Source organism: Halictus rubicundus, chromosome 1, assembly GCF_050948215.1.
Source record: "Halictus rubicundus isolate RS-2024b chromosome 1, iyHalRubi1_principal, whole genome shotgun sequence".
Lineage (NCBI taxonomy): Eukaryota > Metazoa > Arthropoda > Insecta > Hymenoptera > Halictidae > Halictus > Halictus rubicundus.
The window spans coordinates 8865992-8880005 of NC_135149.1; the positions used below are offsets into that span (position 1 = coordinate 8865992).

The window sequence follows — 14014 nt, forward strand, 5'->3', positions numbered from 1 at the left end:
GATATCATTTGAAGTAACTTTTAACGAAAAACACGGACCAATCAGGGCGCGGCAATAACGAACGGTTTCCGGCTCGGCGGCACGTCCCGCTGAGTGTGGCGTTGGTATTGGCCGAGCCAGAATCGTAAGTAAGCAATGATCATATTTCAGGCTTCGGAGTTTAGGCTTGGCTTAGCAGTTTTCGAAGCATTTTCCGAGACATTCTCGAGGACTACGCACGGCCCTCTTAACCCGGCTGTGCGTCTCGCTCCCCGTGACGGTCCTGGTTCTCGAGCCACCTCAGGCCCGTACCATATGAACTGCACGTAGCGCATTAGGGTAACTCTCGCATGTTAGCACAGACGAGTTATAAGGATAGACCTAACATCTTATGGGACTTCGTGTCTCATGTTCTGAAATATCGACTGTTCAAAAAATCAGAGGTTTTGGTATGCCCTCTACGATTTAGAGTGGTGAGTTTAGGAATTATATTGAATTACAGGTATCGAAGGCGTAGTTGCCAAACCACATCGGAGAATATTCGTCGCATAGTTGCCAATTTACTGTTACTGCCGTGTAATGCACAGCGCGTATTTCGGCTATTTTCCAAGTTACAGTCGCAATTCTGGAAAAGTAAACGAAACGAGCTATTACCAGAGAGGAATGAGAGTGCTCACGCCCGGGGTTTCGGCGTTCCCACTTTCGTAACATCGCCGCTTTAGCATGGCACAGAACCGGTCAGTCTTTCCTAGAACAGAACCGGTCAGTCTTTTAGCATGGCACAGAACCGGTCAGTCTTTCCTGGGACAGAACCGGTCAGTCTTTTAGCATAAAACTGAACGCACATTATTTTTTTAACCAGGATTAGAACGTACAGCTTAATTGTTGTATATGAAATATGTAACTAACATGTAAATCTTGTGTACAAAATCTCTAATTAATATAAATTAAGAATAATATTAATTTTAATGATACGTATTTTATTTTTTTTCCAAGTTTGTAGTTGCAAACTTTAGTTGTAAAAAATGGAAAATCCGGAAAAATTCGAACAAATACAGATCTCATATCGAAGTTTAAAAGCGACCATTGTCATCAACACTATCTTAAATTTTTTCATATATATAGCTACTGTTATTATTAATTAAAAAAAATTTTCTTTCATGAATAAATATTTTTTCCACCTCAGCACCATAAGATTTTTACTAGATGACTTTAAAAACACATTAGAACTATTTTTAAATAATTTTACTCGAAAACATTCTAGTTTACTCTTTATTTCACCGTTCTACTAATGTTTTATGGGCTGCATTGCAGCTCTGTTTAACACCCCTTTACAACCCAATACCATGGTACCATCCATATTCAAGGAAGAACAATTTTTTGCGACGATCATTGAAAAAATAAAAGTGTTTCCTTCATTTCAGTCCTTTAGTGCGTTGGTGACGTAGCGCCCAGCACACCTACCTGTGTTCTGTGTCACATCTGGAGTTTTATGGTACGCTAACAATCCCTATTGAGTCGCAAGCCAGACCATACAAACGAATGCATCCACAACTTCCAGAGACCTGCCTCCAAAACTAATTAAAGGAAGGCTAGACATGCAGTGTGTACTAAACTCCTCAAAAGAGGTGGATTCCAGTCGCTCGTGTCATAAACCGCATTCGATACTTCATCGACAGGGTGATCTTACATATTTCTGTAACAGTTCCTGAACACATTATCATTCATCTGAAACTGCTTTGTACGACATTACACACGCCACATAATTTTTATTTTCTAATTTTGTCAAAGTAGTATATATAACAGAATCATACAAGTGTCTACAATTACTTGAAATCCAAAATACAGAGCGTTTCTTCCTCTGCGACTGTAAAAAAAGGACTTTAAAAGAATGTTTGAATAACAGGTGGGCTGTCCTTCCAAAAGGCACCTGTGGCCAGAGTTGGGCATTATTTAGATAAAAAATTATTTAAATAACGATTCGAATAAAAGATACTTTATCTTTATTCGTTATTCAAAGGTTCGAATAAAAAAAGTATCTTTATTCGACGAGTATCAGATAAATAATTTTATTCGACGAGAATTTATCCGACGAATAAAGATAATTTTTTTTATTCGAAACGGATTTATTCGAACTTCGAATAATTTTTTCATCTTTTATCTATATCTTTTATTCGAAGCCTTCGAATAAATCTACGGATAAAAATGCTAAATACAGTCCAATTTGTACCGTGTTTAGTGTCATTTTAATCAGAAGAATGCCACGAATTAGTTGGCGCAAGTCCCATAAAAAAATAATGAGAAATAAAGAAGTTTTGCAATTGGATTGGCAGTTGTTTCACACCGATATCTCGCGACTCTACGAGCTCGGAACTTCAAAGACCAACGACCGACCAACAACCTACAATGTAAGCAGATGGAGAATCCAGCATTATTGCCAATTTATGCTTTTATGTTTTTAATCAGAACAATATTGTTAAGACGAATGAGTTGTAGAGCTTGTTCCGATCAAAATGAGTGCAAACACGACATCATTTGGACTGTCTTTAATGAGATTGTAATTTTTATCGTAACATTACGTATCAGTGAAACTTGTTCGATTACACTCGAATTTGACCTCATTTTCATCAGGAAAATCACCTCCATTCGCTCGTCACAATTTCATGAGGATATATTGAAAAATCTAAAAGTTTAAACTTTCATACGTGCGCGATTCTCCATTCGCTTACATTGTATGTCGTCCGTCCTTGCTGGGTCTTTGAAGCTCGGCGCTCGGCAAAAGTTATTCGAAGATTTATTCGAAGCCTTCGAATAAAAGATACAGATAAAAGATGAAAAAATTATTCGAAGTTCGAATAAATCCGCTTCGAATAAAAAAATTATCTTTATTCGTCGGATAAATTCTCGACGAATAAAATTATTTATCCGATACTCGTCCAATAAAGATGCTTTTTTTTTATTCGAACCTTCAAATAACAAATAAAGATAAAGTATCTTTTATTCAAATTTTCATTTAAATAATTTTTTATTCCAAATAATGCCCATCTCTGCGAGGGCCGTTAGCACCGTGAAAGATTTACTTAATATTTAATTGAATTTAATAATTACAAAGAGTGTATCATGAACAAAGTGCATGCACTTGGAACTGTTACAGAAATATGTAAGATCACCCTTTCGATGAAGTATCGAATGAGGTTTATAACACGAGCGACTGGAATCCGCCTCTTTTGAGGAGTTTAGTACACACTGCATGTCTAGCCTTCCTTTAATTAGTTTTGGAGGCAGGTCTCTGGAAGTTGTGGATGCATTCGTTTGTATGGTCTGGCTTGCGACTCAATAGGGATTGTTAGCGTACCATAAAACTCCAGATGGGACACAGAACACAGGTAGGTGTGCTGGGCGCTACGTCACCAACGCACTAAAGGACTGAAATGAAGGAAACACTTTTATTTTTTCAATGATCGTCGCAAAAAATTGTTCTTCCTTGAATATGGATGGTACCATGGTATTGGGTTGTAAAGGGGTGTTAAACAGAGCTGCAATGCAGCCCATAAAACATTAGTAGAACGGTGAAATAAAGAGTAAACTAGAATGTTTTCGAGTAAAATTATTTAAAAATAGTTCTAATGTGTTTTTAAAGTCATCTAGTAAAAATCTTATGGTGCTGAGGTGGAAAAAATATTTATTCATGAAAGAAAATTTTTTTTAATTAATAATAACAGTAGCTATATATATGAAAAAATTTAAGATAGTGTTGATGACAATGGTCGCTTTTAAACTTCGATATGAGATCTGTATTTGTTCGAATTTTTCCGGATTTTCCATTTTTTACAACTAAAGTTTGCAACTACAAACTTGGAAACAAAATAAAATACGTATCATTAAAATTAATATTATTCTTAATTTATATTAATTAGAGATTTTGTACACAAGATTTACATGTTAGTTACATATTTCATATACAACAATTAAGCTGTACGTTCTAATCCTGGTTAAAAAAATAATGTGCGTTCAGTTTTATGCTAAAAGACTGACCGGTTCTGTCCCAGGAAAGACTGACCGGTTCTGTGCCATGCTAAAAGACTGACCGGTTCTGTTCTAGGAAAGACTGACCGGTTCTGTGCCATGCTAAAGCGGCGATGTTACGAAAGTGGGAACGCCGAAACCCCGGGCGTGAGCACTCTCATTCCTCTCTGCTATTACATGATTAATTCAACCTGAATATTTAATCTCTGTTTAAATACAATGCTTTCTGTTTCTATACTCATTTTAAAGCTAAATAAATGCTTTTTCAATTTATATAAACAAACTTTTATGCATTGATAGTAAACATAATAATAATTGTTGTTGAAAATTGAAATACCTATTTAGCGCTATTTTTATCTTGAAATTGATTTATATGAACTGTTGTTGGCTCCTTTGAACGTTCTGCTATCAAATACAATTTTCAAAAGGACGGAAAAATATTCAAAAGATTGTCAACAAAAATTTTAATGACAGCTGTTATGCGAGGTTCCATATTCGTTACAAGTTGCAGCGTGTCTGTTATTATATATTAACATTACACATACAATTATTGGTTCTTTTTTCCAAATATTTTCATAAGTTGTGCAAGAATTTATAAACAATAAATCTGTATAAAATTCTGTTTATTGCTGATCCTACTTATCGTTCAATCGTAAAAGCATACAGGAGTTCAGATTTAGTTGATCTCTTACCATTATTGTTATCAGTTTTGAAGCAATTGTTTATCAATAATAACAATATCGATAATAATTATCGATAATAACAGACATGCCGCAACTTGTAACGAATATGGAACCTCGCATAACAACAATTTCATTTGACTATTTAATTGCTACCTATTCAATCTACTTCTGATATTGATTTTTATTTGCAGCATATACAGGGTGGTTGGTAACTGGTGGTACAAGCGGAAAGGGAGTGATTCTACGCGAAAAAAGAAGTCGAAAATATACAATAAAATGTTTTCATCCGAAGCTTCGTTTTCGAGAACATTGAGTTTGAAAATGCAGCCAATGCGCGTGTTATTCGATAGGAATTGTCTGCTGCGTCTGATCATGACCTACCAATTCTACTTCCTGCGCGTACTAAAGCACGCGAACCCGACGGATCTTTAAATTCGATTTCCTCGAAAACAAAACCTCAAACGAAAAATTTTTATTCTATATTTTCCACTTCTTTTTTTGCGTAGAATCACCCCCTTCCCGCTTGTACTACCAGTTACCAACCACCCTGTATATATTTTAATAAATTTCATTATTTGGGATTGAAAAAAGATTGAACACCAATATTTATAGTAAGTAGTTTAGAACATTTTTCAAGGGTCATTAAATTGAAAAAAAACAATTATTTAAAAATACAAAATATATTTCAGTGTACACCATTAAACCCGATTTTTTAACTTCTTCAGTGCCAAGGCGGCAAAAAATCCATTTTATAAATTTTCGATTTTAATGTTGTATAGCCTAATAGTGCGTGCATGATGTGCCAAAGTCAGATTAATATATCAAAATAACCATTTCCTCGCTCCTGGGAATTCATCAGTTTTCAGTGCAATAGTTATGTAATTACTCCGTCTATAATTGAATACTTAGGGGTCTACAGATCATATGGGTTATTGCAAATGGTTTCAACTATTAATTGGCAAAAAAAATTTTCCAAAAAAAGTTGTTTAACATCTTGTTAAAAAAGTTGTTTTAACATTAAGTAATATGGACTAACCTGAAGCCCCTTTGTATTACGCTCATTTTTTATTTATGGAGGAATACAAAAAATCCTTTGAATAGCTTCGATCTGGAACTAATCGTGTTGGCAAGTTATAATATTGATCTAGCTTTGTGCAAAATTTCAAGAGATACTTCGAGATGCTTTCGCCGCAATTTAAGTTTAAATATCAACTTTCGGAATTTCCGAGAATGAATCGCGCGGATGTCACGATTATTTGATGTTTCAGGTGAAATTTTTTAGGGATCAATAGTAAATTTCAATTTAATTTCTTTTTCAAGTTCAGTTACAAAATATATTCAAAATGGATGCGTATTAATAGTGTTAAAAAATTTGAGAAATGCGAATAATAATTATACGTATGGAGAAATGTATAAATAAAATGTATAACGTAAATTTACGTTCAAGATTTATGAAAATTGTATTTCTATAATTTGAAAACGTGGTATCTATATTTATTAATATTGTATTGATAAAGATAATTGTAAATATATAACATAATGATATAGTCATAACATCAGATACATAACTCGTCAATCATTTGTATTTGACCAGATTTGATCATTTTAGTGGATCTAGTTCCAACATTTATCGTTCGTCAGTGTAGAGGGCGTAAGAAAATCAGTGGTTTACGTGTGAGATACGAAACCCCATATGGTGATTGGTCTACTCCTATACCTCGTCTGTGGTACTATCATTTATTTTTGCGCACTGAATTTTGTGTTTTGTTTATTTCAGTATTTAATTATTGCATGTTTGTTTATAATATTTGTTTCTCAATATCATTACGTAGCTGTTTTATGAAGTAATTCTATCAATCACGGAATATATTTTTTATTAATAATAATGTAGATTTTCTATATATTTCATTTTTTATTATACAATTGGCTAATGTCATTATTTTTCACTTAATGACATATTAATTACGTGAGTAGTATGTATTATTAAATTAATTTATGATTGCAAATAAATATATCTCACCGATAAAATAAAATTTTGGTAATGGATGTAATTATTTTCGTAACTTATATATGTTTTATATTTTATATACTTTATTTTTTATTTACAATTAATTTAATAGTAAGCGATTATCCGTACTTTATTAAAAGTGTGCAGTATATAATTAGATTTTTTATAATAATTGAATTAATTTCTATATTTCTTTTGTTTTTAAGAACGGGAAGAGTATGAGAACGGCCGTCTACTAGTCTACGAGTAACTCAGTTTTAATCAATTGTGAGGAATTTAAATGTTAAATTTCTACTTCATTTATCTAGTTGTAGAATCCTTGTAATCGTGTAAGTATATATAGCAAGGTAGAAATAAAGGTAGAAATAAAAGTATAAAAAATTTATTATTGCATGAGAAAATTATTATTTCTTTATTTAATATTAAATGTATTACGCAGTGCAAAATTCGTAAAAAATCTATTTCATTCTATCCTAAAATTTATAATAAATTTTTTAAAATTCTTAACATATTAACTACATTTATTATTTAGAAATAATAATTAAGTCATACTAGTGTTACACAACATTGTCGCAGTTACGTAATTTATTCCTATACATATTCTACGTGCATTTTGAAAGTTATTGCGGTTTGGAAATGCAGTTGTGTAATGCAGTTATCGCAGCTATGCAGTTTCTGTTGCGCAAATGCAGGGCTACCATTTGGTTAAGAAGTTCCTAGGAATGCGGCGTCTGCTAGAGCACTGACAGTGCGTTGTTATCAGAAAGTGTCGTTTAATCGGGATCTAATCAGTTATAATAACTGAAGTATTATATCTGTAATGTGATACTCATAAGTAAACCATAAATAATGTATATTGTCGGTGTCTCGCTGTCGGTAGCTTATTCTAACTATAGTGTTAACCCTACTACGATTAGTCATACCATGGAAGATGTCTAACCTATGTACGATGTTTCTAACGTAAAGTATCAGTGTCATTGTCATCTAAAACCTGAAAAACCATCTGATTAAATGATGAGAGATGCGTACCAGGGGCCTGCTATTGTTCCTTATCTGCATAGCAGGGAGCAGTATTATCTTCATTGCTTTCAGCAGCCAACGACCCTCCATTCAGACTCTGGTTACAGAGACTCACAAGCAACTACGCAACTTCCAAGTAAGTAATCAATGCTCCAATAATACCAAATTATTCTAGTGACTTTTATAACAATGTCTATGTTCTATTTTTTCAGGAAAATCTGAAAGATGTTGAGGAGAAACGCTTGGTAACAGACTCCAAGTATCTTGCGATGCTTGGTTTAGATGGACAAACGAGCACAACACCGTATAGTCTTAAATCACAAAATGTGACTGTTATCTCTCTCATAAGACCAGGAAACGAGCAGCACATTTACGGCTTTGTTAGAAATGTCAGTCACTTTTTGCCAAATAATAGTATTGTCATTTATAGCGTTGGATTAAATGATGATTCTTTGCAAAACATTAGAGCAACTTGTAACTCCACGAAGTGTAACGTGACTCAATTCGACACAAGCCTGTTTCCTACACATGTCGAAGATGATAGACTGCATGTTTATAGACCTTTAGTTATTCAGGTAACAAATGTGACTTGTTGAGGTGTCTACGAGCACAACTGTAATTAACACGATCGATAAAAAATAGTGAAATACTCTCTTTATGTATCACAGACAGCTTTAAACACATTAGGAAACATATTGTACATGGATTCGAATGTGCGTTTGAATTCATCAGATATTTCAAAGTACCTTTCACCGAAATCTGGGATTTTAACTTGGCCTACGAGGCACGCCATTAGCTCCTTGACGCATCCAAAGATGTATGAATATTTTCACGTTTCTGCAGAAAGTTTTTTCTTTCTCCCTTTAATAAGAGCATCACACTTAGTTATTAGGAATGTTAAAGAAATTAGAGAGAAAGTAATGTTGCCATGGGTTCAGTGCGCCCTAACAAGAGATTGCATTTGTCCCATTGGTATGTATATTGGAAATGAATTCATTCAGTTCAGAGAACATAAAATAGACAAATTGATGTAAAAACAATTTATGTATGCTATTATAGGAGCTCAATCGGCAGGCTGTCGATTTAATAAAAAACCACAATACCGGTACTCTGGTTGCCACGCATATGACACTTCTGCACTGAATATCGTGCTCGGAATGCACTTTAATTTCGACGACACGTATTACGTCCATCAGGAGCGGGAAACATATTTCAATAAGGTTCAACCCGATGAAATCACAGAGGAGTATTTGATGACCGCCAGACAGAACAATGCAACTGAATCGAACTTAAAAAACTTCATATCAACTGAACGCTAATTCCTGTACGATCTCAATTCATTTTGGGTCGAGAATTAAGTGATACGTCGAACAAGCACAAGTTAATATAAGGTTATATAATAAGTTAAAAGAAAAAAACAAATAAAGACTTAAGCTTAAATAAACTATCAGTATTTACTACCTGTAGGAAATAAAAACATTTTTCTCTCATACGGTGTTTCATAGATTAGAACGTACATCATTATTACAAGCTTCATTTACTGTGCTCTAACTAGTTGGACATTGCTCATTCATTAAATATAGTACTGTTTTGAAACGTTCGAATTGCAAATCATTTTCTAGCTCGGTACTATTATATTTTAATATTTCATTTTTAATTTATACGATGTTTTTCAATACAGGGCCCGCTCTAGGGGGGGGACAACCCGGGCATTTGCCCGGGGCGCCAAAATTTAGGGGCGCCATTCTGGCTTTGGCTGTAAGTGTGAGAAAAATATTGATGTTTTAAATATTCAATTAATAGAAAATTTCAGACTACCCTTGCCAGACAATTTTGCTAAAAAAAAAAAGGTCATTTTGTTCAGCGCGGTGCTTAGTGCTTAAAAAGGGGCGGCAATTTGTTTTTTTGCCCGGGGCGTCGTAACCGCTAGAGCGGGCCCTGTTCAATATTCCTGCCATCCATTCTGATTATAAAAAATTGGTAACATTCGTTTTATTAATATTATTGTTGGTATATTCTTTTGTATGTCTTCTAAGTTCTTACTAAGAATTATAATTTTGAGTGCTGTCGAGATTTAAAAAGAATTATCCCAACGAAGAGTCTACCTTGTGGAAATTTTTTAAATAATTATAAGCGGTGCTATAATTTTTTATAGGCTACATGGGTGACCTAAAAAAAGAGAGAGTTCGAACTGAGTACATTTTTATAATGTTCGAACGCTACAAACGCAAAACCAGCCGCGTTCGAAATATCGAACATCGTCGAGCGTGATCTATTTTCGTTGCGAAAATTGTCCATGGCGAATCAACTAAACCACTGTCGAATCTTGGTTGTGTAGCGTGACCAGAAGTCGCTTAACGGAGGGTGTTCCTTCCGGCTGAAGGCGACACCCTCGAAAATATCAAAATCTGCCCGCGGATCGTGCGGCGAAACAGCTCCGTAGTAACATTGAGCGAGTAACTCACTAAATCGCAAAGCGAAACCAATTAAACGTCGCCGTTTAAGAGGGGATTCGTCATTGTTTGTGAGCGAAAAGTGCAACATCGCGTGGATGATGGACGAATGCGCATCCACGAGTTCTATCCGAACTCTTCGGAGCTAACTGGAGAACGCGATCCGCAAGCCAACGATATGTGACGTGCCCCTAGAAAAATTCGACACACTTTTGTCTGATTATCAATCCACATCGTATATTACTGGCTCAAGGTTAACAGCACTTGACACGATGGTTGACAGCGACGCTGACAGATGGTACGATTGGAAACGGGATAACTTTAATCAAATGCTGAACGGAGGGGACGTTAATGCCTCGAGTGACGTGCGTCTAGCTACATCCGAACGTTCGAATACGTTGACTTTCAACGACAGTCAAAAAGACATCAACAACGGTCTGATCCCTTCGAGCTCTCGATCCGGTGCGGAAGTTCGATTCATTAATCCAGCGATTTACGCCGAGACCTTGAACAACGAAGACGAGGAACGCGAGATTGAGATTCGCGTGAAGGTCAGCTCCAAAGATTATGGGGCCACGACGGAAGGTAATTGCGGCGATTCTTCGGAAATGAGCGACATAATGTCCACGTTGTCTATCAAGAATGATTTAGCGACCTCGTTCGAAGACCACGTCGGCGACCAAATTTCAGCCCAGGACACGTACCGTTGTTACTCGTTAAATTCGCCGGTTGCCTCTCTGGAGAACGGCCCGTTGCGATCAAAGTCTGTCGTCTCGTGCAGACCCTCCAACAGGGTTGAAAGAAGGTGCAGGATTGTTGGCAGAGCGGACGGGAATGATGAACTTTGCTCCGCTAGATTTCTCGACCCGGAAGTGCAGAGGTACTCAGTGAATTTTTGAGTATTTTTAAATTAATCCGATCACCTGATCATTTATGTGGATCGTATAAAGCTCGAATCAGTTTCGCGCACTGTACGTCACTATAGTGGCTTCTGTGGAAAGCATCAGTTTGAACAGTAACGCCACTATAGCGGCTTTTGTGTCATCCGCGGCCAGGCGTCCGTCCCTGGGAGACAGAGCTGCGGACGAGCGCGCTGTGCTTAAGAGATTAACTGGATTGATCTTTTATCATTTAATATCAGCCTCTTTGGCGGCTTTTAAGAGAGTATAGCAGTTTTGGGTAGCTAAGTAGATAGTTGGCTAAGTTAGATACTTTTAGCCACACTTCTAGCTTAACTAGCTAGCTAGGCAGCTAAAACCAGCGGTTTCTTCTCATTGTTAGTAGAATTGCTTCAATGATTAAAAAAAAATACTAGGACATTAATTAAATGCCATTAGATACCTCAAACAGATTTTAAGGTCTGGTTCGTATGGATCTAACTCAGACGTTGACTTGGGCGTAGATCACTTGTCAACACATTCAAATCTTTCATTAATTGCAACAATTTCCTTCGTGAAATATTAAAACGATTTAGCAGAAGAAGGTCATGGTTTCTCTGTATATTATGTTATCTACTGTGTCTTTATACAAGAAAGTATATAAAATTAATCCAACTATCTTTAAGTAATTTTTCGTCATTCGAACCCTGACACATAGGTTCACTCTGAACGGACATCGAGTCGTGCGAGTTTCCACAGCCTCGTTGTCCAGCATCAGTATCTCGGAGGCAAGGTCGACGAACGATGATCCCCTGAAAAAGATTCCCTATAGTGAATGGATGCGGAGGAAGCAGCAGACGGCGCGTCAAAAGAAAGAAGAAGAGGAGCAAGTCGAGAGGAGAAAGCAAATGGAGATAGATCAGCTAGCTCGCGAGAAGGAAGAAAGAGAATCTCGTGAACGCGAGAATTTTCTGAGGTGGACCGAGAGGAAGAGGAAAGAAGAAGAGAGGAAGAAACAGAAGGTAGCAAAGGAGATGGACATGCAGAAGAAATTGAAGGAGTTCGAAGATAAAAGCGTTGTGATGAAGACTCTGTGTCTTCGGCAATGGGAGCATAAGAAGAAGGAAGAGGAAAAAGGTATAGAAGCCAATATAGCATTGTTTTGGTTAAATTTATGTGTTCGATGTTCGCATAGCTCGTCAGAAGAGAGAGGCGATGAAACAGAAGCAGATTGATGAGGAAAAGAAGAAGAGACTAGAGGAGAGCACAAAGGCTTATGAAATATGGCGGAAGAACGCGCGGAACAAGCCTAAACCAGCTACGCAGGGACTTTTGCGTTAGTTTCTCTGCTTCACTTTCTATTCTGACCTTCTACTATCGATGGCTACTATGTCATGACTCAAATCGATTATGATCGTTGCTTATATTTTTTTATTAAATCAGCTATGTTCTTCCAGTGGGACTTCAAGGTAACCGATCGTTGAGAGGATTTTAATTTCAACTTAGCTTCTACCTTTTAAACATCAGTAAAGTATTAGGGATCATGGTTGATCAGGATTCCAATGGCTCGCTGAAGCTTAAGCGGTCTTCCTAGTTAGAAATGGTCCACATTCCATTTTACAGTTTCTTCTTTCATAGTCTAATATTTTAAGAATACATTCTCAAGTATTAAAACGTTTCCAATTTTTTTTCCCTGCTAACCATCTGCTAACCAGTGCTAATAATATTTTTAAAAATTTGTATGACACATGTATTGCATTCGCAGAGCTTTCCTCTGGTAAACATTCGAATACTTTCGCGAGTGAGTGCATATAGATTCGGTCTGAAAGAAAATTTAGAAAATGATTTTAACCAAGCAGCTCATCAGAAGGCGAAGCCATCGTACGTGAACCCAACGCCTTGGCAGGGAATCATCGACGACCCTGAAGAGGACGATGCGGGTACATCGAACGGCAGAAGAACTCACAACCAGCCGGCAAAGATGAACAGTAAAAAGAGTACGACGTATTATCAATGATGCGCGGACGTCAAGAGAAGAGAAACGAGAATTCGAGGACTCGAAGACCAGTCACGTTTGTCCGATCGATCGATGCCGGAGCAAGGTAGAATCCCGGAAAAAGTGGCGGAACTTTCGCGAAAGATTCCGTTTTCGGATTGCAGACTCGTGGCTGTGTCTTAGGGGTCGGAACGATCCTTGTCACGGGTTGCGTCACTAGAATAATGTTCAGCCTCTCTGACTGTAGTAGATGTCCTGATAAATAACCTTATTTCGTAGCAGATATACTTTGTACGCTTTACAACCTTCGCCTCAATCTCCTTTTTTCTCTTTCGCCGTGAATCAACGAGCGCTCAATGTACAAAGATAATGATCGAGGATCTACGATCGTTACCGCAGACGTGTTAAGAAACTAGAAAGGCAAGAATAGCAAACGTGAAGCTGACTCTATTCGAAGAAACGAGTGCACGCAAGGAACTAGTACCCTTTTCTTCTTTTTTTTTTCTTGTTTATTTATTATTTCTATATCGCTAACACTGTATTATATATATATACATTATGCGACGTGGGTACGTTATACAAAACCATCGTCTTTTTATTTTACGTCATTTTTTTTTCTTCGTTTTTACATGGGATTGCGGAGAGTAGTATCTAACCGTTTATTTGTATACCAGACGTATTTTGAGAAACGAAGTCCGATGATATAGTCATAATACAGAGAATAAAGTGGCACATTGTCGTATTGCGTTCGAATTCTATGCGTCTCCCTGTTTCTCAATGTATGTCGATCTAGACAATATTCGTTCGATCGGGACCTGTATGTTTAAACGATATGACCGACAAGCGAGTCAGCATTGTTTCGGTCGCGTTCTACTTGACCAAACTTTCCTCCTCTTCTTGAAGCCTTTCGATTTCGGACTTGTTCATGAAGTAGTAGGAAGGTTGCCGCGATTTCTGAAACGTAAATTATA

At 36.6% G+C, this 14014-nt stretch overlaps 3 protein-coding genes across 5 annotated transcripts in view; 2 read left to right on the plus strand and 1 right to left on the minus strand.

Moving 5' to 3' along the window:
• Window positions 1-6776: 6776 nt before the first annotated feature.
• Window positions 6777-9160, plus strand: LOC143353680 (uncharacterized). 3 transcript variants are annotated; one of them, XM_076787193.1, is made up of 5 exons: window positions 6777-6963; window positions 7663-7852; window positions 7929-8291; window positions 8385-8688; window positions 8776-9160. In XM_076787193.1, exons 2-5 carry the CDS (start codon window positions 7718-7720, stop codon window positions 9033-9035), a joined length of 1062 nt encoding a protein of 353 aa, XP_076643308.1. In that variant the 5' UTR covers window positions 6777-6963; window positions 7663-7717; the 3' UTR covers window positions 9036-9160. The 3 variants fall into 3 exon arrangements, with proteins under 3 accessions (XP_076643308.1, XP_076643299.1, XP_076643290.1); XM_076787184.1 differs by having other exon boundaries at window positions 6778-7025; XM_076787175.1 differs by lacking the exon at window positions 6777-6963 and having other exon boundaries at window positions 7089-7852.
• A 563-nt stretch (window positions 9161-9723) lies between these two features.
• Window positions 9724-13770, plus strand: LOC143353741 (uncharacterized). The gene is made up of 4 exons (XM_076787290.1): window positions 9724-11049; window positions 11766-12184; window positions 12243-12383; window positions 12907-13770. The coding sequence occupies exons 1-4, from the start codon at window positions 10442-10444 to the stop codon at window positions 13062-13064; spliced, it is 1326 nt and encodes a 441-aa protein (XP_076643405.1). The 5' UTR covers window positions 9724-10441; the 3' UTR covers window positions 13065-13770.
• LOC143353732 (uncharacterized) overlaps window positions 13595-14014 on the minus strand; it is a 32310-nt gene continuing 31890 nt past the window's right edge. Inside the window, exon 21 of the mRNA XM_076787276.1 lies at window positions 13595-13997. Coding sequence (XP_076643391.1) covers window positions 13914-13997 — 84 coding nt within the window. The 3' untranslated portion in view covers window positions 13595-13913. The remainder of the gene's footprint in view (window positions 13998-14014) is intronic.

Excerpts from the sequence above, each read along its gene's own strand:
- LOC143353680 (XM_076787193.1), top strand. The coding sequence starts at position 7,718 with ATGCGTACCAGGGGCCTGCTATTGTTCCTTATCTGCATAGCAGGGAGC. Across the intron at positions 7,853-7,928 it reads AGCAACTACGCAACTTCCAA|GAAAATCTGAAAGATGTTGA; the intron begins GTAAGTAATCAA and ends CTATTTTTTCAG. Across the intron at positions 8,689-8,775 it reads AGATTGCATTTGTCCCATTG|GAGCTCAATCGGCAGGCTGT; the intron begins GTATGTATATTG and ends ATGCTATTATAG.
- LOC143353741 (XM_076787290.1), top strand. The coding sequence starts at position 10,442 with ATGGTTGACAGCGACGCTGACAGATGGTACGATTGGAAACGGGATAAC. Across the intron at positions 12,185-12,242 it reads GAAGAAGGAAGAGGAAAAAG|CTCGTCAGAAGAGAGAGGCG; the intron begins GTATAGAAGCCA and ends ATGTTCGCATAG. Across the intron at positions 12,384-12,906 it reads AGCTACGCAGGGACTTTTGC|CTCATCAGAAGGCGAAGCCA; the intron begins GTTAGTTTCTCT and ends TTAACCAAGCAG.